General features: G+C 45.4%; 1 protein-coding gene across 1 annotated transcript in view; it reads left to right on the top strand.

Moving 5' to 3' along the window:
- The first annotated feature begins 95 nt into the window (after window positions 1-95).
- mmp28 (matrix metallopeptidase 28) overlaps window positions 96-27772 on the top strand; it is a 47231-nt gene continuing 19554 nt past the window's right edge. Inside the window, exons 1-3 of the mRNA XM_055879399.1 lie at window positions 96-783; window positions 2910-2986; window positions 18643-18839. Coding sequence (XP_055735374.1) covers window positions 646-783; window positions 2910-2986; window positions 18643-18839 — 412 coding nt within the window. The 5' untranslated portion in view covers window positions 96-645. The remainder of the gene's footprint in view (window positions 784-2909; window positions 2987-18642; window positions 18840-27772) is intronic.

The following is a 27772-nucleotide window of genomic DNA, read 5'->3' on the forward strand; positions in this document are numbered from 1 at the left end:
TGTGTGTTTTACTTCAGAGTTCTAGTGGGAATCTACATACATATTGAATGTGTGGGTATTAATTGCTAAATTGTCAAATATTAGCAATTGAATTAAGCATGTCAGCTTTTTTTCAATGTCTGCGGGTAAATTTTGGGTCTACTGAGTGGTGCTGCGGTGTAAGGCACTGTGCTAGAGGTGTCACTACAGACCCTGGTTCGATCCTAGGCTGTATCACAACCGGCAGTGATCGGGGTTCCCATAGGGCTGCGCACAATTGGCCCAGCTTTGTCTGTGTTAGGGGAGGGTTTGGCGGTGTAGGCCGTCATTGTAAAATAATAATTTGTTCTTAACTGACTTGCTTCGTTAAATAAAATATATAAATTAATTTGAACAATATTTATGTGGTCGATACAACGTGCCAAGAGAAGGGATGTTTTGACATGCTCTCAATGTACAGTATTTTGATTTCAGTTCTCATCCAGCTCATGAGCTGTGGGCGGTACTGTCCCTCCCCTATGTGAGGAAATGACACAGCATAGGGATCACACACATTGATATAACCTTGGTTGTCGCACATTAGACAAGCAGTACTTTGAAATATCTGAATTGGATTTAAATGTATGTTTGTATGCGTTAATCTAATGGTATTGCAAGTGTTGTACAATGAGTTTGCGAGACTCTCCGGACCAGAATAAATTGTGGCATATCGGTCCATGTATTATCACTGCGCTAATACTCATAAAGTCGACTGTTTGCACGCCGGTGTTAGCGGATTGGCGGGCCGGGACCCCTGAGGCTGAGGTACGTGTGTTATCTGTAGCTTATTAGAAGTTTGCTAAAATGTTTACTGCTTGAAACTTTTTAGAACTAGACTATTTTTGACGAGATATTCTGAAACACTGACTGCGTTTACACAGGTAGCCAAATCTGATATTTGTTCACAATCAGATATTTTTCAAAGCTAGTCTGATTGGTCAAAATACCTATTAGTGAAAAAAAAAATCAGAATGGCTGCGTTTAGTATATAAAGTGTAGAGTTGAATGAAAATAATTATTTGACTCATCTAAATTGAGCCAGGTAGCATACGCCCACAGCAACTGTCAGTTTAGAGTGGTTGTTTGTAGAGGGGTAGGCAGGCTACCCCCGATTGAACTATGATAATGAGAAACCAAAGAGAAAATGGCTGTCGGTGTAAAATCCATTAGAATCTAATGGATGAGCGTAAGACGTTCGTACGTCCTTTCAAAATCTTGTGCTTAGGGGTGGATGGGTTTTGTCGATTTATTAATTTCCCTATATGACCTGATGAGTCTCTTCCATCTAGCTCTAGCAGACATTTTACCTTCCAGCAAGATTCCACAGCTACATTCTGGCAGGTATAAATACTCAAATGAAAATGAGTTATCCTATACCACTTTGGTTATACACAACACCTTCATTACAGTTTCAGTTTTCAAACCTAAATTATAGTCTGACAAATGTTTAATTCAATTTGTTATGCTGTTTCAGTATTTCAATATACACTGAATGAAAATGCAACTATTTCAAACATCTTAAAGGAAATCAGTCAATTGAAATAAATTCAATAGGCCCTAATCTATGGATTTCACATGACTGGGAATACAGATATGCATCTGTTGGTCACAGATGTTGATTGTGGCCTGTGGAATGTTGTCCCACTCTTCAATGGCTGTGTGAAGTTGCTGAATATTGGTGGGAACTGGAACACGCTGTCTTACAAGTCAAGCCAGAGCATCCCAAACAGGCTAAATGGGTGATGTCTGGTGAGTATGCAGGCCATGGAAGAACTGAGACATTTTCAACTTCCAAGAATTGTGTACAGATACTTGCGACATTGGGAAATGCATTATCATGCTGAAACATGAGGTGGATGAATGGCACGACAATGGGCCTCAGGATCTCGTCACAGTACCTCTGTGCATTCAAATTGCCATTGATAAAATGCCATCGTTGCCCTTAGTTTATGCCTGCCCATTCCATAACCCCACCACTACCATGGGGCACGGTTCAAAAGGTTGACATCAGCAAACCACTTGGCAACACAACGCCATACACGTGGTCTGCGGTTGAACGTACTGCCAAACCGGGATTCATCCGTGACGAGCACACTTCTCCAGCGTGCCAGTGGCATTAAATGTGAGCGTTTTCCCACTGAAGTTGTCTACGACACCGCACTGCAGTCAGGTCAAGACCCTGTTGAGGACAACGAGCACACAGATGAGCTTCCCTGAGACTGTCTCAGAGCATTTCCGCAGGTGAAGAAACCAGGTGTGGAGATCCTGGGTTACACGTGGTCTGCGGTTGTGAAGGCGGTTTGGACGTACTACCAAATTCTCTAAAACGATGTTGGAAGAGAAATTAACATTAAATTCTCTGGCGACAGCTCTGGTGGATATTCATGCAGTCAGCATGCAAATTGCATGCTCCCTCAAAACTTGAGACATCAGTGACATTTTAGAGTGGTTTGACAATGTAACTTCCCTCTCCACATTCCCTGTGTGTAAGGGGTCGGACACACACAGGATTGTCTGCCGTTCGCCAGCCGAGAGTATTTAGCACCTCTGAACTGAGTTGTCATCTGTAGATTTTTTTTATTCCCCCCCATAACATCTAATCATACCTCTTCCTGTCGGTGCCTGTTGTTAACATCAAGCCCAGTGGTTAGAACCTGATAACTGATGGTCTCCCTACTCTCTTTCTGTAAGATGGGTGGTCCGGAGTCCATCACTCCTCTCCTCAGTCACCCAGAGGGATGAGGGGGAAAGTTAGCATGCTACCACCTGACAGTGAAGGAAATAGTTGAAGTTTACAAGGCTGAGGCAAATGAATGTCTGATTTAATCATGTTGAAATGCCAAGTAAGTGTGGGAGTCTCATGAAAAAGAATGATGTAACGTTTATTGCAGGGCTTCCTGGAGAAATATGGCTACCTGCACCAGGACAATCACATACACAATGCCGCAGAGGTAAAAACAGCAGTCCGGTACGGTACTACTCTCTCTCAAATAACTCTTATCACTTTTGAATTGTCTCCATCCCCTTCATGCAATTCTGTTCTGTGTCGGTTTCTCTCTCTTTGTCCCCTTACATTCTCCACTGGCTAAGACTTTGCCATTCTGTCTCTCTCACACTGTATTTCACAGCCTCACCCTCTCTTCTCAATTCAACCAGTGGGGCATAGAGTAGTCTTCCTAATCAGAGAGCCTTTTGCCCAGTGGAGCAGAATATTTATGTTGGCCCGAAGACTCATAATAATCGAATTACTTACATTGGATTATGCACTCAACATCCTACATTGAAAAATGCACTTATCAACATCTCTGTTGGCTGATTAGAGTCAGTACAAGGCTATTAACCTGGTAGCTGAGTCAGGTTGTATGGTGTTAGGGGAGGGTGTAGGTCTGTGGGCCAACCCATGGAGAGGTAATGTAAAAAGGCAGGCAGTAAAATATTCCCTCTCTACCACCGAACTGGGAAACCTCCTCTGTTGAACCCTCTCCTAACCACTCTGGAATGTAGAGTTCAAATCTCACTAAGAATGCTATACTGTTGATATACAGTGCTTTCGGAAAGTATTCATACCCCCTCGACTTATTCCACATTGTGTTGTGTTACATCCTGAATTCAAAATGGATTAAATAGATTTTTTCCTCAGCCATCTACAGTCGTGGCCAAAAGTTTTGAGAATGACACAAATATTAATTTCCACAGATATTTTTGTCAGATGTTACTATGGAATACTGAAGTATAATTACAAGTATTTCATAAGTGCCAAAGGCTTTTATTGACAATTATATGAAGTTCATGCAAAGAGTCAATATTTGCAGTGTTGACCCTTCTTTTTCAAGACCTCTGCAATCCGCCCTGGCATGCTGTCAATTAACCTCTGGGCCACATCCTGACTGATGGCAGCCCATTCTTGCATAATCAATGCTAGTAGTTTGTCAGAATTTGTGGGTTTTTGTTTGTCCACCCGCCTCTTGAGGATTGACCACAAGTTCTAAATGGGATTAAGGTCTGGGGAGTTTCCTGGCCATGGACCCAAAATATTGATGTTTTGTTCCCCGAGCCACTTAGTTATCACTTTTGCCTTATGGCAATGTGCTCCATCATGCTGGAAAAGGCATTGTTCGCAACCAAACTGTTCCTGGATGGTTGGGAGAAGTTGCTCTCGGAGGATGTGTTGGTACCATTCTTTATTAATTTCTGTGTTCTTAGGTAAAATTGTGAGTGAGCCCAGTCCCTTGGCTGAGAAGCAACCCCACACATGAGTGGTCTCAGGATGCTTTACTGTTGGCATGACACAGGACTGGTAGCGCTCACCTTGTCTTCTCCGGACAAGCTTTTTTCCGGATGCCCCAAACAATCAGAAAGGGGATTCATCAGAGAAAATGACTTTACCCCAGTCCTCAGCAGTTCAATCCCTGTACCTTTTTCAGAATATCAGTCTGTCCCTGATGGTTTTCCTGGAGAGAAGTGGCTTCTTTGCTGCCCTTCTTGACACTGGGCCATCCTCCAAAAGTATTTGCCTCACTGTGCGTGCAGATGCACTCACACCTACATGCTGCCATTCCTGAGCAAGCTCTGTACTGGTGGTGCCCCGATCCCGCAGCTGAATCAACTTTAGGAGACTCCTGGCGCTTGCTGGACTTTCTTGTGCGCCCTGAAGCCTTCTTCACAACAATTGAACCGCTCTTGTTGAAGTTCTTGATAATCCGATAAATGGTTGATTTAGGTGCAATCTTACTGGCAGCAATATCCTTGCCTGTGAAGCCCTTTTTGTGCAAAGCAATGATGACGGCACGTGTTTCCTTGCAGCTAACCACGGTTGACAGAGGAAGAACAATGATTCCAAGCACCACCCTCATTTTGAAGCTTCCAGTCTGTTATTCAAACTCAATCAGCATGACAGAGTGATCTGCAGCCTTGTCCTCGTCAACACTCACACCTGTGTTAACGAGAGAATTACTGACATTATGTCAGCTGGTCCTTTTGTGGCAGGGCTGAAATGTAGTGGAAATATTTTTTGGGGATTCAGTTGGCAAAGAGGAACTTTGCAATTAATTGCAATTCATCTGATCACTCTTCATAACATTCTGGAGTATATGCAAATTGCCATCATACAAACTGAGGCAGCAGACTTTGTGAAAATTAATATTTGTGTCATTCTCAAAACTTTTGGCCACGACTGTACACACAATACCCCATACCCATTGGATGCAGTGATCACAATATAGTGGCTGTATAAGAGATCATACAAACGATTTTGCTGTGGCTCTTATGTGGATGATGTTAAAAATATTTGTTGGTCTGATTAATAAGGAGCATCCAGATGGTGCACTTGATTAATTAAGAAACCGACTGTTAAGAAACTGACTGTTAGAACTGTTAAGGCTCCATGGATTGATCAGGAATTGAAAAACTGTATGGTTGAAAGAGATGGGACAAAAGGAGTGGCTAATAAGTCTGGCTGCTCATCTGACTGGCTGACTTACTGCAAATTGAGAAATGATGTCCAAACTCAACAAAAATAATAAACTGTATTATGAAGCCAAGACCAATGATAAAAAGAATGATGGGAAAAAAAACTTTGGAGAACTTTAAATTAAATTATGGGCAGAAAGACAAATTCAACTCCATCTTTCATTGAATCAGATGGCTTATTCATCACAAAACCATTTGATGTTGCCAATTATTTTAATGATTACTTCATTTGCAAAGTGGGAAAACTTAGCCAAACTTAGCCAGGAACAACGCACAGTGAGCCATCATACTCATGCATAACAAAAACTAATTAAGGAAAGAAAAGCATTGTAAGTTTGAATTTGTTGAGTTAGTGTGGGAGAGGTGGAAAAATGATTGTTATCGATCAATAATGACAAACCTCCTGGCATAGACAACTTAGATGGAAAGCTACTGAGGATGGTAGCTGACTCTATAGCCACTCCCATCTGTCATATCTTTAATCTGAGCCTAAAGTCTTTGTCCTCAGGCCTAGAGGGAAGCCATAATCATTCCGCTACCCAAGAGTTGTAAAGCGGCCTTTACTGGTTCTAACAGCAAAGCTATAAACTTGCTGCCAGCTCTTAGCAAACTGTTGGAAAACATTGTGTTTGGCCAAATACAATGCTATTTCTCTGTAAACAAATTAACAACAGACTTTCAGCATGCTTATTTAATTTTTTTAATTTTTTTATTTCACCTTTATTTAACCAGGTAGGCTAGTTGAGAACAAGTTCTCATTTGCAACTGCGACCTGGCCAAGATAAAGCATAGCAGTGTGAACAGACAACAACACAGAGTTACACATGGAGTAAACAATAAACAAGTCAATAACATGGTAGAAAAAAAGAGAATCTATATACAATGTGTGCAAAAGGCATGAGGAGGTAGGCAATAAATCGAATAATTACAATTTAGCAGATTAACACTGGAGTGATAAATCATCAGATGATCATGTGCAAGTAGAGATACTGGTGTGCAAAATAGCAGAAAAGTAAATAAATAAAAGCAGTATGGGGGGTGAGGTAGGTAAATTGGGTGGGCTATATACCAATGGACTATGTACAGCTGCAGCGATCGGTTAGCTGCTCGGATAGCAGATGTTTAAAGTTGTTGAGGGAGATAAAAGTCTCCAACTTCAGAGATTTTTGCAATTCGTTCCAGTCGCAGGCAGCAGAGAACTGGAAGGAAAGGCGTCCAAATTAGGTTTTGGCTTTAGGGATGATCAGTGGGATACACCTGCTGGAGCGTGTGCTACGGGTGGGTGTAGCCATCGTGAACTGAGATAAGGCGGCACTTTACCTAGCATAGCCTTGTAGATGACCTGGAGCCAGTGGATCTGACGACGAACATGTAGCGAGGGCCAGCCGACTAGGGCATACAGGTCGCAGTGGTGGGTCGTATAAGGTGCTTTAGTAACAAAACGGGTGGCACCGTGATAAACTGCATCCAGTTTGCTGAGTAGAGTATTGGAAGCTATTTTGTAGATGACATCGCCGAAGTCGAGGATCGGTAGGATATTCAGTTTTACTAGGGTGAGTTTGGCGGCGTGAGTGAAGGAGGCTTTGTTGCGAAATAGAAAGCCGACTCTAGATTTGATTTTGGATTGGAGATGTTTGATATGAGTCTAGAAGGAGAGTTTGCAGTCTAGCCAGACACCTAGGTACTTATCGATGTCCACATATTCTAGGTCGGAACCGTCCAGGGTGGTGATGCTAGTCGGGCGTGCGGGTGCAGGCAGCGAACGGTTGAAAAGCATGTAATTGGTTTTACTAGTGTTTAAGAGCAGTTGGAGGCCACGGAAGGAGTGTTGTAAGGCATTGAAGTTCGTTTGGAGGTTAGATAGCACAGTGTCCAAGGAAGGGCCAGAAGTATACAGAATGGTGTCGTCTGCGTAGAGGTGGATCAGGGAATCGCCCGCAGCAAGAGCAACATCATTGATATATACAGAGAAAAGAGTCGGCCCGAGGATTGAACCCTGTGGTACCCCCATAGAGACTGCCAGAGGACCGGACAACATGCCCTCCGATTTGACACACTGAACTCTGTCTGCAAAGTAGTTGGTGAACCAGGCAAGGCAGTCATTAGAAAAACCGAGGCTACTGAGTCTGCCGATAAGAATATGGTGATTGACAGAGTCGAAAGCCTTGGCCAGGTCGATGAAGACGGCTGCACAGTACTGTCTTTTATCGATGGAGGTTATGATATCGTTTAGTACCTTGAGCGTGGCTGAGGTGCACCTGTGACCGGCTCGGAAACCGGATTGCACAGCGGAGAAGGTACGGTGGGATTCGAGATGGTCAGTGATCTGTTTGTTGACTTGGCTTTCGAAGACCTTAGATAGGCAGGGCAGGATGGATATAGGTCTGTAACAGTTTGGGTCCAGGGTGTCTCCCCCTTTGAAGAGGGGGATGACCGCGGCAGCTTTCCAATCCTTGGGGATCTCAGATGATACGAAGGAGAGGTTGAACAGGCTGGTATTAGGATGTGCGACAATGGCGGCGGACAGTTTCAGAAATAGGGGGTCCAGATTGTCAAGCCCAGCTGATTTGTATGGGTCCAGGTTTTCCAGCTCTTTCAGAACATCTGCTATCTGGATTTGGGTAAAGGAGAAGCTGGGGAGGCTTGGGCGAGTAGCAGCGGGGAGGGGGGGGGGGTGGGGTGGGGGCTGTTGGCCAAGGTTGGAGTCGCCAGGAGGAAGGCATGGCCAGCCATTGAGAAATGCTTGTTGAAGTTTTCGATTATCACGGATTTATCGGTGGTGACCGTGTTACCTAGCCTCAGTGCAGTGGGCAGCTGGGAGGAGGTGCTCTTGTTCTCCATGGACTTTACAGTATCCCAGAACTTTTTGGAGTTAGAGCTACAGGATGCAAATTTCTGCTTGAAAAAGCTGGCCTTTGCTTTCCTGACTGACTGCGTGTATTGGTTCCTGACTTCCCTGAACAGTTGCATATCGCGGGGGCTCTTTGATGCTATTGCAGTTCGCCACAGGATGTTTTTGTGCTGGTCGAGGGCAGTCAGGTCTGGAGTGAACCAAGGGCTATATCTGTTCTTAGTTCAGCATTTTTTGAACGGGACATGCTTGTCTAATATGGTGAGGAAGTAACTTTTAAAGAATGACCAGGCATCCTCAACTGACGGGATGAGGTCAATATCCTTCCAGGGTACCCGGGCCAGGTCGATTAGAAAGGCCTGCTCGCAGAAGTGTTTTAGGGAGCGTTTGACAGTGATGAGGGGTGGTCGTTTGACCGCGGACCTGTAGCGGATACAGGCAATGAGGCAGTGATCGCTGAGATCTTGATTGAAGACAGCAGAGGTGTATTTGGAGGGCAAGTTGGTTAGGATAATGTCATTAGGGTGCCCATGTTTACGGATTTAGGGTTGTACCTGGTGGGTTCCTTGATGATTTGTGTGAGATTGAGGACATCTAGTTTAGATTGTAGGACTGCCGGAGTGTTAAGCATATCCCAGTTTAGGTCACCTAACAGAACAAACTCTGAAGCTAGATGGGGAGCGATCAATTCACAGATGGTGTCCAGGGCACAGCTGGGAGCTGAGGGGGGTCGGTAGCAGGCGGCAACAGTGAGAGACTTATTTCTGGAGAGATTAATTTTTAAAATTAGAAGTTCGAACTGTTTGGGCGTAGACCTGGAAAGTATGACAGAACTTTGCAGGCTATCTCTGCAGTAGATTGCAACTCCTCCCCCTTTGGTAGTTCTATCTTGACGGAAAGTGTTATAGTTGGGTATGGAAATCTCAGAATTTTTGGTGGCCTTCCTAAGCCAGGATTCAGACACGGCAAGGACATCAGGGTTGGCAGAGTGTGCTAAAGCGGTGAGTAAGACAAACTTAGGGAGTTGGCTTCTGATGTTGACATGCATGAGGCCAAGGCTTTTTCGAACACAGAAGTCAACAAATGAGGGTGCCTGGGAACATGCAGGGCCTGGGTTTACCTCCACATCACCCGAGGAACAAAGGAGTAGTAGGATGAGGGTGTGGCTAAAGGCTATCAAAACTGGTCGCCTAGAGGGTTGGGGACAAGGAATAAAAGGAGCAGATTTATGGGCGTGGTAGAATAGATTCTGGGCATAATGTGCAGACCGGGGTATGGTGGGGCACGGGTACAGCGGAGGCAAGCCCAGGCACTGGGTGATGATAAGAGAGGTTGTATCTCTGGACATGCTGGTCTCAATGGGTGAGGTCACCGCATGTGTGGGAGGTGGGACAAAGGAGGTATCAGAGGTACGGAGAGTGGAACTACGGGGTCCATTGCAAACCAAAACAATGATAACTAGCCTGAACAACAGTATACAAGGCATATTGATATTTGAGAGAGACATACAGTAAGGCATAAAGTGATTGCAGGTCTTGATTGGGAGAGCTAGCTAAAACAACAGGTGAGATAACAGCAGCTAGTGAGCTAACACAGCAACAGCAGGTAAAAATGGCGACGACTAGGCAGAGAGGGTCGGATTAACTACACACAGAGCCTGAGTTAAAACACAGAGCCGACAGATAAAACACAAATAAACAGAATGGAGTACCGTGAATTAATGGACAGTCCGGCAGGCATCAGCTATGTAGCCAAGTGATCATAGTGTCCAGGGGGCAGCCGTAGATGGAGCAGGGAAGCCGCCACTAAGCTAGCACGCGGCGTTTAAAGTTAGTAGCCCGGGGGGGGTCTGCTCAGACGGAGGGGGTCTGCTCAGACGGAGGCCGGTTGAGGGCACAGCGGATGGGGTATTCGTCTGCAGACCAGACGTGGTCGTGTCGACAGAGAATCCAAGCCGGATGGCGATGGCGAAAGAGAGGTTGTAATTGTAGAATTGTGTTTGCTAACTGGTGCTAGCTTCGTGGGAGTGGCGCTAGCTGCGCTAGCTGCAAGCTAGCTGTGAGTATCAGAAGTAGTGGCTCAGGGATTACGGCAGGAATCCGGCGTTGTTGTCGTGAGACAGTCCGATGCTGGTAAATTGGTGAGTAATATCCAGGCTAATAACAGGGCTGGTGTCTGTGCAGAAGGTAAAAGCTGCTAGCAGCGGCTAAAAATGACTAACTAGCTTGTAGCTGATTAGCTGGTTAGCTACTGGGGGTTCTTGAATGTGTTCCAAAGTTTAAAAAAATAATAGCGATTCCGTATCGCATTGGGTGAGGTAGGTTACCGGAAGGTATAATCGAATTAAAAATCGAAAAGAGATAGAAAAAAAAAATATATATATATACAAGAAATACGAAAAATACAAACGTACACGAGAGGACTAAACAAACACGTCTACACTGCTACGCCATCTTGGAATTGTGAGAGAAGGGCACTCAACATGTACTTCACTGACATAAATGGCCGATGATTGGTTGAAAGATATTGATAATAAGAAGATTGTGGGACCTGTACTGTTAGATTTCAGTGAAGCCTTTGATATTATTGACCATAACCCCTTATTAGAAAACGTATTTGTTATTGCTTTTCAACCTCTGCCATATCGTAGATTCAGACCTATCTATCTAACAGAACTCAGAGGATTTTCTTTAATGGAAGCTTCTCTAATGTCAAACATGTGAAGTGTGGTGTACCACAGGACAGCTCTCTAGGCCCTCTACTCTTTTCTATTTTTATCAATGACCTGCCACTCACATTAAACAAAGCATGTGTGTCCATGTATGCTGATGATTCAACCATACGCATCAGACCTCAGCTGAATCTGGTAATGAATGGTGTGGCTGTTGAACAAGTTGAGGAGACTAAATTACTTGGTGTTACCTTAGATTGTAAACTGTCATGGTCAAAACCTATAGATTCAATGGTTATAAAGATGGGGAGAGGTCTGTCCACAAAGCAAGTACGGCAGGCTCTAGTTTTATCTTATCTTGGTTAATGTCCAGTCATATGGTCAAGTGCTGCAAAGAAAGACCTAGTTAAGCTGCAGCTGGTCAAGAACAGAGGCACGTCTTGCTCTTCATTGTAATCAGAGGGCTAATATTAATACTATGCATGCCAGTCTCTCTTGGCTAAGATTTGAGGAAAGACAGACTGCGTCACTTCTTGTTTTTTTTTAAGAAACATGAATGTGTTGGAAATTCCAAATTGTTTGCATAGTCTACTTATAAAGAGCACTGACACATACACAGCTGATGCCCCCTGGACTGTTTTAATAACACGGTACCTGTAACGGGTGTCGCTTTCCTCATCCTCGGATGAGGTGAGGAGAGAAGGATCTTCAGACCAAAATGCGGAGTCAGGGAAATAAGCCATCTTTATTACAAATACGACGTAGACTAAACAAAACAAAACACTTTCAAAACTTACAAAATAACAAAACGACGTTGACGCAACCTGAACATAAACTTACATAGACAAACGTAAACTCACGAACAGGAACGTACATCGAAACACACGAACAGCCAAACAGCTCCAAAAGTGAATACATCGAACACAACGACGAAAGACATCACAGGAGACAATCACCCACAAACAAACAGTGAGAATGCCCTACCTAAATATGACTCTTGATTAGAGGAAAACGCAAACCACCTGCCTCTAATCAAGAGCCATACCAGGCAAACCAAAACCAACATAGAAACAGATAACATAGACTGCCCACCCAAAACACATGCCCTGACCATAAACACATAAAAACAACATAAAACAGGTCAGGACTGTTACAGTACCTAATTTTGTTTACCTGTCGGCCCCAGCCTCGAACTCAGTTCCTGTATGTACCTAACTGACCCGCTCTGCCCATTCATCGCCATTTACCCGTTGTTGTCTTAGCTCTCCTGATCAACACCTGTGATTGCTTTATGCCTTGTCTCCTGCTGTCTTGGCTAGTTCTTATTGTTTTATTTCACTGTAGAGCCCTCAGTCCCGCTCAACAGGCCTTAGATAGCTCTCTTCTCCCATTTATCTTCAGAGTTTGTACTGTTAGGTGACCTAAACTGGGATATGCTTAACAGCCCGGCCGTCCTACAATCTAAGATAGATGCCCTCAATCTCACACTAATTATCAAGGAACCTACCAGGTACAACCCTAAATCAGTAAACACGGGCACCCTCATAGATATCATCCTGACCAACCTGCCCTCTAAATACACCCCTGCTGTCTTCAACCAGGATCTCAGCGATCACTGACTCATTGCCGGCGTCTGTAATGGGTCCGCGGTCAAACAGCCACCCCTCATCACTGTCAAACGCTCCCTAAAACACTTCAGCAAGCAGGCCTTTCTAATCGACCTGGCCCGGGTATCCTGGAAGGATATTGTCCTCATTCCCTAAAGACTGGAAAGCTGCCGCGGTCATCCCCCTCTTCAATGTGCGAGACACTCTAGACCCAAACTGTTACAGACCTATATCTATCCTACTCTGCCTTTCTAAAGTCTTCAAAATACAAGTTAACAAACAGATTATCGACCATTTCAAATCCCACTGTACCTTCTCCGCTATGCAATCTGGTTTTCCGAGCTGGTCATGGGTGCACCTCAGCCACGCTCAAGGTCCTAAACGATATCATAACCGCCATCGATAAAAGACAATACTGTGCAGTCATTGACCTGGCCAAGGCTTTCGACTCTGTCAATCACCGCATTCTTATTGGCAGACTCAACAGCCTTGGTTTTTCAAATGACTGCATCTCCTGGTTCACCAACTACTTCTCAGATAGAGTTCAGTGTGTTAAATCGGAGGGCCTGTTGTCCGGACCTCGGGCCGACTCTTTTCTCAGTATACATCAATGATGTCGCTCTTGCTGCTCGTGATTCTCTGATCCACCTCTACGCAGATGACACCATTCTGTATACTGGCCCTTCGTTGGACACTGTGTTAACAAACCTCCAGACGAGCTTCAATGCCATACTACACTCCTTCCGTGGCCTCCAACTGCTCTTAAATACAAGTAAAACTAAATGAATGCTCTTCAACCGATCGCTGCCCGCACCCGCCCGCCAGTCTAGCGTCACTACTCTGGACGGTTCTGACTTAGTATATGCGGACAACTACAAATACCTAGGTGTCTGTTAGACTGTAAACTCTCCTTCCAGACTCACATTAAGCATCTCCAATCCAAAATTAAGTCTAGAATCAGCTTCCTATTTCGCAACAAAGCATCCTTCACTCATGCTGCCAAACATACCCTCGTAAAACTGACTATCCTACTGATCCTTGACTTCGGCGATGTCATAAATAGCTTCCAACACTCTACTCTACACTAAACAAATTGAATGCAGTCTATCACAGTGCCATCCGTTTTGTCACCAAAGCCCCATATACGACTTACCACTGCGACCTGTATGCTCTCGTTGGCTGGCCCTCGCTTCATATTCGTCGCCAAACCCACTGGCTCCAGGTCATCTATAAGTCTTTGCTAGGTAAAGCCCCGCCCTATTTCAGCTCACTGGTCACCATAGCAGCACCCAACCATAGCACGCGCTCCAGCAGGTATATTTCACTGGTCATCCCCAAAGCCAACTCCTCCTTTGGCCGTCTTTCCTTCCAGTTCTCTGCTGCCAATGGTTGGAATGAATTGCTAAAACCACTGAAGCTGGAGACATCTCTCCCTCACTAACTTTAAGCATCAGCTGTCAGAGCTGCTTACCAATCATTGCACCTGTAAACAGCCCGTCTGTAAATAGCCCACCCAACTACCTCATCCCCATATTGTTATTTCTTTTTTTGCTCCTTTGCACCCCAGTATCTCAACTTGCACATTCATCTTCTGCACATCTATCACTCCAGTGTTAATGCTAAATTGTAATTATTTTGCCACTATGGCCTATTTATTGCCTTACCTCCCTAATCTTACCTCATTTGCACACACTGTATATAGACTTTTCTATTGTGTTATTGTTTATCCCATGTGTAACTCTGTGTTGTTTGTGTCGCACTGCTTTGCTTTATCTTGGCCAGGTCGCAGTTGTAAATGAGAACTTGTTCTCAACTGGCCTACCTGGTTAAAAACAGGTGAATTATTTTTTTTAAACACACTTACCCTACCAGACATGCAAACAGTGGTCTTTTCACAGGCCCCAGGTCAAGAACAAATTCAAGAAAACGTACAGCCATGACTTTGGAACTCCTTTCCATCTTATATAGTGCAAGTGAACAGTAAACAAATAAAGCAACACCTCACGGCACAGCGCCTTTCCCCCATGTGGTAAGGATAGAGGTAACAATGAAGCCAGCCAAATACAGGCAAATCTTTGACGAGAACCTGCTTCAGAGTGCAAACAACCTTAGAATGGGGGAAATATTTACGTTCCAACAGGACATTGATCCCAACAACTCAAAGCTGTAATCGCCGCCAAAGGTGCTTCTACAATGTATTGACTCATTGGGTATTCCCTTTGTCATTATGGGGTATTGTTTTTATTTTATTTTTATTTAACAAGGCAAGTCAGTTAAGAACAAATTCTTATTTACAATGATGGCCTACCACATTAAAAAAAAAATAGAACAAAATACTCATCACGACAAGAGAGACAACACTACATAAAGAGAGACCTAAGACAACAACATAGCAAGGCAGCAACACATGACAACACAGCATGGTAGCTACACAACATGACAACAACATGGTAGCAGAACAAAACGGGGTACAAACATTATTGGGCACAGACAACAGCACAAAGGGCAAGAAGGTAGAGACAACAATACATCACGCAAAGCAGCCACAACTGTCAGTAAGAGTGTCCATGATTGAGTCTTTGAATGAAGAGATTGAGATAAAACTGTCTGGTTTGAGTGTTTGTTGTAGGTCGTTACAGTCGCTAGCTGCAGCAAACTGAAAAGAGGAGTGACCCAGGGATGTGTGTGCTTTGGGGACCTTTAACAGAATGTGACTGGCAGAACGAGCGTTGTATGTGGAGGATGAGGGCTGCAGTAGATATCTCAGATAAGGAGGGAGTGAGGCCTAGGAGGGTTTTTATAAATTAGCGTCAACCAGTGTGTCTTGTGACAGATATACAGAGATGACCAGTTTACAGAGGAGTATAGAGTGCAGTGATGTGTCCTATAAGGAGCATTGGTGGCAAATCTGATGGCCGAATGGTAAAGAACATCTAGCCGCTCAAGAGCACCCTTACCTGACAATCTATAAATTACGTCTCCGTAATCTAGCATGGGTAGGATGGTCATCTGAATCAGGGTTAGTTTGGCAGCTGGGGTGAAAGAGGAGCCATTACGATAGAGGAAACCAAGTCTAGATTTAACTTTTGCCTGCAGCTTTGATATGTGCTGAGAGAAGGACAGTGTACCGTCTAGCCATACTCCCAAGTACTTGTATGAGGTGACTACCTCAAGCTCTAAACCCTCAGAGGTAGTAATCACACTTGTGGGGAGAGGGGCATTCTTCTTACCAAACCACATGACCTTTGTTTTGGAGGGGTTCAGAACAAGGTTAACGGTAGAGAAAGCTTGTTGGACACTAAGAAAGCTTTGTTGTAGAGCATTTCACACAAAATCCAGAGGGGCCAGCTGAGTATAAGACCATATCATCTGCATATAAATGGATGAGAGAGCTTCCTACTGCCTGAGCTAAGTTGTTGATATATTGAGAAGAGCTTGGGGTGCCACTGAAGGACGAACCGTGGATGCCTTCCAAGCAATGGGAACCTCCCCAGAAAGGAGAGACAGGATTGGCGATGATAGGGAGCAGCAACCTTGAAGAAGAAAGGGTCTAAACCATCTGACCCAGATGTTTTTTTGGGGTCAAGTTTCAGGAGCTCCTTTGGCACCTCGGACTCAGTGACTGCCTGCAGGGAGAAACTTTGTAGCGGGGCAGGGGGAAAAGAGGGAAAGGGATTGGGGATTGTCATATTAGAATGGGTGGGAGATTAGGAAATGTTGGACGGGCAAGGAGGCATGGCTGAGTCAAATAGGAATCCTGACTTAATGAAGTGGTGATTAAAGAGCTCAGCCATGTGCCTCTTGTAGTAACAACCACATCATCAACATTAAGGGATATGGGCAGCTGTGAGGAGGAGGGTTATTCTCCAGGTCTTTAACAGTTTCCCAGAACTTCTTAGGATTAGACCCACAGAGAGAGAACTGCTGCTTAAAGTAACTAACTTTGGCCTTCCGGATAGCCTGAGTGCACTTATTTCTCATTTGCCTGAATGAGAGCCAGTCAGCCTGAGTATGCGTGTGCCGAGCCTTTTGCCAAATGCAATTCTTGAGGTGGAGTAACTCTGCAAGATCACGGTCGAACCAGGGGCTGAACCTGTTTTTAATTCTCATTGTCTTTATGGGGGCGTGTTTGTTAACAATATCACTGAAAATATAAAAAAAGAAGGTCCAAGCGTCTTCGACAGAGGGGATCAAACTGATTCTATACCATTTTACAGAAGCCAGTTCATGAAGGAAGGCTTGCTCATTAAAGTTTTTAAAAAGCCTCTATAATAAATCAGGGCAGGTCGTTTCACTGAGCAGCCATTACGAACACAGGCTGTAAAACAGTGATCACTAAGGTCATTACAGAAAACACCAGACTGATACCTATCAGGGTTATTTGTGAGGTAAGGCGGTTTAAGCATATCCCAGTTTAGGTCACCGAGCAGGACAAATTCAGACGTGGTGTAAGGGGCCAGGAGAGAGCTTAGGGCAGGTAGGGTACAGGCCGGTGCTGATGGAGGACGATAGCACCCAGCAACAGTCAGCAAAGAGCTATTTGAAAGTTTAATGCTTAAAACCAGCAAATCAAATTGTTTGGGGACAGACTTGGTGGAGACAACAGAGCACTGAAGGTGATCCATGGTAAAGATTGCCACTCCACCACCTTTGGAGGATCTGTCTTGCCGAAAAAGGTTATAACCAGAAAGGTTAACATCAGTATTCAAAACACTCTTCCTTAACCACGTCTCAGTAATGACCAACACATCTGGATTGGAGCTGTGAACCCACACTTTCAATTGATCCATTTTAGGTAATGAGCTTCTAGTGTTAACGTGCAGAAAACCCAGGCTTTTACGAGAGCAGAAATCAGTGAAGCAGATATTAGAGCACAAGTCAGAATTGGGGCTAGCAACAGTAGATGGGCCAGGGTGTACATGCACATTTCCAGATATCATCAACAGTAGATGGGCCAGGGTGTACATGCACATTTCCAGATATCATCAACAGTAGATGGGCCAGGGTGTACATGCACATTTCCAGATATCATCAACAGTAGATGGGCCAGGGTGTACATGCACATTTCCAGATATCATCAACAGTAGATGGGCCAGGGTGTACATGCACATTTACAGATATCATCAACAGTAGATGGGCCAGGGTGTACATGCACATTTCCAGATATCATCAACAGTAATGCAATCTATGCACGGCACAGGACAGGGAGAGCTCTGCAGTGCTGATTTATGACATCTAGATATGCATCAGATGGCAACAAGATCATATTGTACAGCAATTTCATCAGGTAACATGAATACAAAGCCGGTGAGAGGTGGTTAGAATAGGACGGGAGGCCAAAAGTCTGTGTAACCCATAGAGAGTCAGAGCCCCGAGTGTGGGAACAAACATAGTCTGTCCCATGGTTGGGTAAAGAAAGTTCGTAGTCAACAAAGCATGCAGGAGTCATGAGGCAAATAGCAAAATACACAAGAAAAAAATCGAATATATAACGACTTAGGGCTAGCCATTGTAAGTTTAGAGTCACTCGCCCCAACAGTGCGTGTGTGCAGGACGCGTGCGAAAGCTCGGGAGAGAGGGGGGAGTGGGGTGGGGGTAATTGTACCAGACAGGGGGAGACAGGCCAGGGAAGACGGTGAACAGATTGCCAGGTGGAATCCAAGCAGCAGTGCCACAGGCAACGGGAGTAGGTGTCACACCCACTTGGGAAAAGCTTTTATTTCTCCTGCCAATTGTTGTGTCCAAAGGGCTCGACACCTTTCACTTCACACCTCAGTGCTTATTGAAGTTGTATCTGGTCTGTACCAGCAATGAGTGTATAATATAATCATTAGATATACTCTTTGAGTAATGAGGTTTGAGAACATGATTGTCTCTTTGCGTGAGTTAAATACAGCAGGGACAATGACACTGAAATTATGACATCATAATGTATTCCTCATTGTGACCAAGACAGAGTTTGTTTCATGTATTGTTTATTGGTATGCTAATCTGTATTCATTTTTTTGCCACCTCCTCTCTCACAGGGAGTTTCAGTGGCTGTCCCACCTGCCCGTCACAGGACAGCTGGATGGTGCCACCCTGAAGCAGATGGGCACACCGCGCTGTGGGGTAAAGGATGAGGGCAGCCATCAGGTCTGGGCCCAGAGAGTCTATGCAGTCTTCACAGGCAAGATGGCGTCCAATGGGTCACAAACCCGCGGGAAACGCTATGCTCAACCAGGTGAGGGAATACACTCAAAGTTTTGTGTGCGTGCGTGCATGCCCTAAGCAGGTAGTCAGTGGCGCGCCAAGGTGACAATGGCTTTTGTTTCCTGTTGTTGAGCTCTGTATATTTGCACAACCGTGAGTTTTCCAGTGACACAAACCTCATTTACATTTACATTTACATTTAAGTCATTTAGCAGACGCTCTTATCCAGAGCGACTTACAAATTGGTGCATTCACCTTATGATATCCAGTGGAACAACCACTTTACAATAGTGCATCTAACTCTTTTAAGGGAGGGGGGGGGGTTAGAAAGATTACTTTATCCTATCCTAGGTATTCCTTAAAGAGGTGGGGTTTCAGGTGTCTCCGGAAGGTGGTGATTGACTCCGCTGACCTGGCGTCGTGAGGGAGTTTGTTCCACCATTGGGGTGCCAGAGCAGCGAACAGTTTTGACTGGGCTGAGCGGGAACTGTACTTCCTCAGAGGTAGGGAGGCGAGCAGGCCAGAGGTGGATGAACGCAGTGCCCTTGTTTGGGTGTAGGGCCTGATCAGAGCCTGAAGGTACGGAGGTGCCGTTCCCCTCACAGCTCCGTAGGCAAGCACCATGGTCTTGTAGCGGATGCGAGCTTCAACTGGAAGCCAGTGGAGAGAGCGGAGGAGCGGGGTGACGTGAGAGAACTTGGGAAAGTTGAACACCAGACGGGCTGCGGCGTTCTGGATGAGTTGTAGGGGTTTAATGGCACAGGCAGGGAGCCCAGCCAACAGCGAGTTGCAGTAATCCAGACGGGAGATGACAAGTGCCTGGATTAGGACCTGCGCCGCTTCCTGCGTGAGGCAGGGTCGTACTCTGCGAATGTTGTAGAGCATGAACCTACAGGAACGGGTCACCGCCTTGATGTTAGTTGAGAACGACAGGGTGTTGTCCAGGATCACGCCAAGGTTCTTAGCACTCTGGGAGGAGGACACAATGGAGTTGTCAACCGTGATGGCGAGATCATGGAACGGGCAGTCCTTCCCCGGGAGGAAGAGCAGCTCCGTCTTGCCGAGGTTCAGCTTGAGGTGGTGATCCGTCATCCACACTGATATGTCTGCCAGACATGCAGAGATGCGATTCACCACCTGGTTATCAGAGGAGGGAAAGGAGAAGATTAATTGTGTGTCGTCTGCATAGCAATGATAGGAGAGACCATGTGAGGATATGACAGAGCCAAGTGACTTGGTGTATAGCGAGAATAGGAGAGGGCCTAGAACAGAGCCCTGGGGGACACCAGTGGTGAGAGCACGTGGTGCGGAGACAGATTCTCGCCACGCCACCTGGTAGGAGCGACCTGTCAGGTAGGACGCAATCCAAGCGTGGGCCGCGCCGGAGATGCCCAGCTCGGAGAGGGTGGAGAGGAGGATCTGATGGTTCACAGTATCAAAGGCAGCCGATAGGTCTAGAAGGATGAGAGCAGAGGAGAGAGAGTTAGCTTTAGCAGTGCGGAGCGCCTCCGTGACACAGAGAAGAGCAGTCTCAGTTGAATGACTAGTCTTGAAACCTGACTGATTTGGATCAAGAAGGTCATTCTGAGAGAGATAGCAGGAGAGCTGGCCAAGGACGGCACGTTCAAGAGTTTTGGAGAGAAAAGAAAGAAGGGATACTGGTCTGTAGTTGTTGACATCGGAGGGATCGAGTGTAGGTTTTTTCAGAAGGGGTGCAACTCTCGCTCTCTTGAAGACGGAAGGGACGTAGCCAGCGGTCAAGGATGAGTTGATGAGCGAGGTGAGGTAAGGGAGAAGGTCTCCGGAAATGGTCTGGAGAAGAGAGGAGGGGATAGGGTCAAGCGGGCAGGTTGTTGGGCGGCCGGCCGTCACAAGACGCAAGATTTCATCTGGAGAGAGAGGGGAGAAAGAGGTCAAAGCACAGGGTAGGGCAGTGTGAGCAGAACCAGCGGTGTCGTTTGACTTAGCAAACGAGGAACCTCCCTAGCACAAACCTCCCAGACGAGCTGAATGCCTTCTATGCTCGCTTCGAGGCAAACAACACTGAGCCAGGCACGAGAGCCCCTGCTGTCCAGGACAATTGTGTGTTCTCGCTCTCCGTGGCCGATGTGAGTAAGAATTTTAAACAGGTAAACACTCACAAGGCCGTTGGGTCAGATGGAATACCAAGCCGTGTTCTCAGAGCATGCACAGACCAGCTGGAAACTGTCTTTACATTTTCAACATCTCGGTCTGTAATCCCAAAGGTAATCTCAAAGATAATCTGCTTAAATGACTATCGTGCCATAGCATTTACATCTGTAACCATGAAATGAATTGAAAGGCTGGTCATGGCACGCATCAACAATCGCAAAGCTCCCCAACAGATCCACAGATGACACAATCTCTATTGCACTACACACTGCTCTCTCCCAACTGGACAAGAGGAATACATATGTGAGAATGCTGTTCATTGACAACAGGTACAGGTCAGCGTTCACCACCATAGTTCCTTCCAAGCTCATGACCAATCTCGGTATCCTTGGACTGAACACCTTCCTCTGCAACTGGATCCTAAACTTTCTGATGGGCCGCCCCCAGGTGGTGAGGGTAGGTAACAACATCTGCCACACTGACACCCAACATGCCCCTCAGGGTTGTGTGCTTAGTCCCCTTCTGTACTCCCTGTTCACCCATGACTGTGTGGCCAGGCACAACTCTAACCCCATCATCAAGTTTGCTGACGACATGACTGTGGCAGGACTGATTGCAGATGACAATGAGACAGTGGCAGTGTGAATCCAGGATAACAACCTCTCTTTCAACATCCGCAAGACAAAGGAACTGATCGGGGACTACAAGAAATGGAGGGGCAAGCCTGCCCCCATCCACATTGACGAGGCTGTAGTGGAGCAGGTCGAAAGCTTCAACTTACTCGGTGTCCACATTACTAAGCACTTAACAAGGTCCTCTCAAACCAGCACAGTTGTGAAGAAGGCACGATAAAGCCTCTTCCCCCTCAGGAGGTTGAAAAGATTTGACATGGTTCCTCAGATCCTCAAAAAGTTCTACAGCTGCACCATTGAGAGCATATTGACTGGCTGCGTCACCGCTTGGTATGGCAACCCCACCGCTCTCGATCGCAAGGCGCTACAGAGGGTGTTGTGGACAGCCCAGTACATCACTGGGGCAGAGCTCCATGCCATCCAGGACCACTATACCAGGCAGTGTCAGAGGAAGACCCGGAAAATTGTCAAAGACCCCAGCCATCAAAGCCATTTACTGTTCACTCTGCTACAGCAGGTCAAGCGGTACCGGAGCGCCAAGTCTGGGGACCAAAATACTCCTGAACATCTTCTACCCCCAAGCCATAAGACTGCTGAACAGTTAATCAAATGGCTAACCTGAATATTTGCATTGACCTTTTTTTTGCACTAACTCAATGCACACTGGACACCCCAACACACACACACACACACACACACACACACACACACACACACACACACACACACACACACACACACACACACACACACACACACACACACACACACACACACATATTGATGCCACACACACACTTTCACACGCTTCACATACGCTGCGCTGCTACTCATTTTATTATCTATCCTGATTGCCTAGCCACTTTTACCCCTACCTACATGTACATATTACCTCAACTACAGTACCTCGTACCCCTGCACATTGACTCGGTACCGGCACTCTTTATGTATAGCCTCGTTATTGTTATTTATTGTGTTACTGTTTTCTATTTTTATTGGCAAATTTTCTTACTCTGCATTGTTGGGAAAGGGCTCGTACGTAAGCATTTCACGGTAAAGTCTGTTGTATTCGGCGTATGTGACAAATAAAATGTGATTTTGTTTTGATATGCTTGTGGAGTCTGTGGCTGTGGTCGCTCCAGAGCTCAGAAAACGTGCACACCGTGGTCAGGGTGGGTCTCCTGTCGTGAAGCCCATGACTAATAGCACCGAGGGCTGTAGTTAAGGCTTAGAAGAGCGTCTGATGTCCCACTCTTTGGCCCGAACGACCCCTCTGCTGCAGGGGTACTAGTGGTTATCTACTCAACTCTACCTGTACCTAGCGAATTACACTGCATTCTATGGAGTCTCATTAGCATATTCACTGCAGATGAATTGAACCATACATACCCCACTGGATCAGAACATATATTCTGGATTTTGGTTATACATAAGCATACCGTTTCAGTCAAAGCAGTAAGGTTACCTCTTTTTCCTCCGAGGAAGTATGATTGACAGTTGAAACAATGCCACAGTTTGACACCAACACCAGTGTGACTCCCAATGCATGTGGTGGTTGACTGTTATACTTGGGTCTCTTAAGATGTTTTGACCCTGCACAGATCCTCTGCTTGTGTCTACTGTTTATGTTAGACGAATATCTGGTCTCTCACTACATGAGAGGAAAAACAGTCACTTTAACAGCCGTGTCAGTGACCATGAGGAGGAGGCAGCCATCCCTCCCGTTGTTCCTGCTCGTAGCCTGAACTGTGAACACTCGGCATTCCTCTCTGTTTCGCAGGGGATTGGCTAATACTCTGGGAATGTGGTGGCGTCGGACGGTCTCTCCCACTTCCAAGTCAGTACCTGATGAGGCCTGTTCTCTGTTCGCTAGCTGGGTAAATAACACATCTCTGTTGTTTTGAGACCTGAGACGAGCTGCTGTCTTTGTCATCGCCGTCTCAGAGAAATGACTCATACGACGAGCAGGAGTGTTATTAAGCGAAACAAGAATGGTACTGACGGATGTTGTTTCACCTCCATGCGAAAGCTACGACTACAACAGGTGTCGGGTGTACCTCAGGCAAGACCAGGGTCGTGTTCATTGGGCACCAAACAGAAGAAAAACAAACTGACAAGGAGAGGGAAGTAAACACACATTTTTGAACACGAACACGTCCCTGATGTTTCAACCAGACTTTTCCCTTTTCATATAAAATAATGAGCACTTCTAAATGAATGTGGATGATACCATGATTACGGATAATCGTGTATGAATCGTGAATAATGATGAGTGAGAAAGTTACAGATGCACAAATATCATACCCCCAAGACATGCTGAACTCGAATCATTACAATAACAGGGGAGGTTTGCAATTTTTGGGTGGTATGATATTTGGCGCCTAACTTTCTCATTCATTGTTCACGGTTCATTCAGGATTATCTGTGATCATGGCAGCATCCACATTAATGTAGAAGTGTTTAGAAACATATTATATTCTTATTTACAATAAAAGTGACTCCAAAATGACAATACAATATTTACCAATTATTTCTATTGGGCACAAAATAATCTGAAACACAACCAAAACAAACAGCAAATGCATCAAACAAATTTGTAATCACAAGCTTGATGTAGTCATTGCATGCAATGAATATGGGACCAAATACTTTTTACTACTTTAATACACATAAGTGAATTTGGGCTCCTGAGTGGCGCAGCGGTTTAAGGTACTAGAAGTGTCACTACAGACCCTGGTTCGATTCCAGGCTGTATCACAACCGGCCGTGATTGGGAGTCCCATAGGGCGGCGCACAATTGTCCCAGTGTCGTCCGGGTTAGGGTCGGGCCGGGGTAGTCCGTCATTGTAAATAAGAATTTGTTCTTAACTGACTTGCCTGATTAAATACAATAAAAATGTGTTCCAATACTTTTGGTCCCCTAAAATTGGGGGGACTATGTACAAAAAGTGTTGTAATTTCTGAACGGTTGATCCGATATGGTTCACAGTCATTGTATAATTTCAAATTCAGTGCTGGAGTAAAGAGCCAAAATAATGAAGAATGTGTCACTGTCCCAATACTTTTGGAGCTCACTTTATGTGGTTTTGATGACATAAAACCGATAAATGACTGGGATCAGATTGTTTTCATTTGCCACTGTTTTTTCGCAGAGGAAAGGAGGTGCTACTACCGTGCCTCCCGGGAATAACAAGCAGACGTACTGTAGCTCTTATCCTGGAAGACTAGCTGTGGGAATCTGACGCAGGTTCCCACTGATATTTACAGAGGCTACATTCCATCACCCTTGTTCAAGATAAGCAGTGCAGGTTGTGAAGGCTCCGTGTTTGTGAGAGGTGTGTGCCGTTTGGAACCACAGCCCTGACTGACCACATGCTTTCTCGCTGGTTTGAGGTGTGAATGGGTATCAAATCTTTGAAGCCATATATTACTGTGATTATTTGATATGACTGTACGTTATGATGATAACGTACAATAGATGCTGCACTGGCTCAGTGCTGTGGCTCTCTAGGAAGTCTCCCTCTGAGGATACTGGCCCCTTACATCTCTCAGACAGACCAGTGATAGGATAGAGCCAAGTCTGTGTTTGCCTCAAACATGCTCTCTTGTACAAGAAAGACCCAACTCCCACCACCACTGTTCTCTTCTACTAACAACCATCGCTATCAGATGATCTTGGTCACTTCCTAGAGAGATGGGGATTTCTCCCCCCCCCCCCACCACCAACACTACTTTACAGGCCATAATTCTAATTACTTCCATAAGGGAAGTCAAGGAATGTCTTCAGTATAACTTCCTGCCGTTGTTGGTCTCCGGTGGGACCGTCTTACTCAGCGGAGGTCTATGAGTGCTAGAATCAAGGCAATGACTCAAGGCCACTGCCCACTGTGCAAATGTCAGCGTGGACGTAACTGCATGTAAAATGGTCTTTGATCTCCTCTGGATGAGTCCACCGAGACCATTTGCCTGAATACACTTCACTTGACCCTACATTTGTACTGTTTTAGTTCTACTGCTTTTGCGATAATGTGGTGGTGGGCAGTCTAATATTTTATCGACCATCTTCTCTTTGATCGACAAGACTTCACAACCCATACCAACATAGGGTACTGAATGATAGTGTTTAAAAGGAGCTTTAAATTTTTTTTTTTTTGCAGATCACCACAATGGGAATGGTGTTCAGACTTTTTTTCTAATGGCAGAACCCCAAAGTTATCATAATATGAAAGACACGCAGAGGCTCATTTAGAAAAGTTGATTGAAAACCTAATTAACAACATTAACCACCCTAGCCTTGATAAACATGGTATGATCACTCCCATTCTGGATATCCTTATGGATAGGGGATGTTTGTCTTTGGATCAGGGCAACCAGCTTTTTTTCCTGCTGAATCTTGTCAGATCTCCCTTGACAGAGGTTTATCCTGGTTAAATAAAGGCTATATGAAAAAACGATTCGATAAAAATCCTAGTTCACTTCTTCACCCGTTCGTCATATTACTTTGTGAGCAGTTTTTTAAGAGGTTGAAATACGTGGAGCAATATCCCCTGGTCATGGCAGTGTCCTGTAAGCAGAAAACAGAGATAAGACTTTAGAGGAGAGGTCATGGTACACTGGCAGATAATGACATATGGCTATATTTATTTATGACTGATGACACTTTTCTCTCATCATCTTACCTTTTCCATCTTGGTCTTCTTCTTGACCTTGATGTTCTTAGTGGATGCAGTCTTCTCCTTCTTCCCAAAACAACATGTCATCGTCCTCCAGAAAGACACATCCTTGGGCGTTGAGTAAGCCTTGTCAGCCATAACCACAGGCTTCTACTCAGGAACTGGTTGGCCAATGAGGTCACCGTGAGGGTAGAAGGAGAACAGCCATGACTTGCCCATAATATTGGAGATGGAGGACCGGCTCAGGGCCCTCCGAGGCTCACCCTTGGAGGCCCAGGCGGCTTTAGGAAGAGGTGGTGTCGGTGTGTCCAAGGAGGTTGTCTCGGGTTCATCCAGAACTTGGCTGATAGAAGCACTAAGCTCCACAACCTCTTGGCGGAGCAGCTGCATCTGTGTTCGGATGGCTTCAGGGGAGAGGGGCCATGTCCATATCTGTGGTGAAGTGTCCATTTGGCTTCAATCTATAGCTAGAGGACTCCTGATATCTCCAGGAGTGATGAGTATATATTTTTTGTCTTTATCTGTTGTGGTCTAGTACTGTCTTTTTTTATAGCTAGGGCCATCTACTTTAAGTGCTACCTGTCTTCCCAGTGGCTTACTTGGTGTGTGAACTGCTGACTGCTCATAATTTGCATCAACCAGGATAAGGGGCAGGGCAATTGACTTGTTTTGATAATCAGTGGCTGTATTGGAGGGGGAGTGGTTTCACCTCTCTTGGCAATCAGCAATTAGTACAGGGATGCGTGCTCTCCACCTCTGCTAAGCAATTAGTGTTAGTTCTTCAGTCTCCCCTGGTTCCTCAACGGCAGCTGTAAGACGGTTCTCCCGAGTTGTTCAAGGAAGGAAAGAGAGGAAGGCTCCACACCATTATCTCACTTGAGTATCTTACCTAGTTATTTACGGATTATCTCATGTTGCCCTTTTGTAGCTTTGTCAACTATGTGTGTCTTTTCTATACCTGTTTGCACCTCTCCCTGTAGGCTTTACAGACACTCCCCACCGATTGGCTGCAACCCTTCTAATTTAGTGTACCCTGCCCGCACATCCCATGTGGAATTCCGGGTCTCTGGAAGGGTTTGGAACTACCGATCTGTGGTCAAGAACGCAAAGTTCATCTCAGCCTATGCTGCCCTTCAGTCCCTTGACTTGTTGGCCCTGTCGGAGACATGGATCACCCCAGAGAGCACTGCTACTCCAGCTTCTCTTTCTTCACCTGACTATGTTTTCTCTCATAGTCCGAGAGCATCTGGTCGTTGCGGTGATGGCACAGGTCTGCTAATTTCCACTCAAGCTTAACATTATTGTCATCTATCACCTATCACGTGCCCTTGGAGAGTTCCTCAATGAGCTTGACAACTTGATAAGTGAATTTCCTGACTCCTGGCTCACCGTTCTTTGTACTTGGCTACTTCAACCTCTCGACGTCTGCATTAGATTCATTTCTTTCCAACTCTCTCTTTCCCCTCTTTGCCTCTTTATAAAAACAATGTTTTACCCCTTTTTCTTCCCAATTTCCTGATATCTAA

This window comes from Salvelinus fontinalis, chromosome 24 (assembly GCF_029448725.1).
Source record: "Salvelinus fontinalis isolate EN_2023a chromosome 24, ASM2944872v1, whole genome shotgun sequence".
Taxonomy (NCBI): domain Eukaryota; kingdom Metazoa; phylum Chordata; class Actinopteri; order Salmoniformes; family Salmonidae; genus Salvelinus; species Salvelinus fontinalis.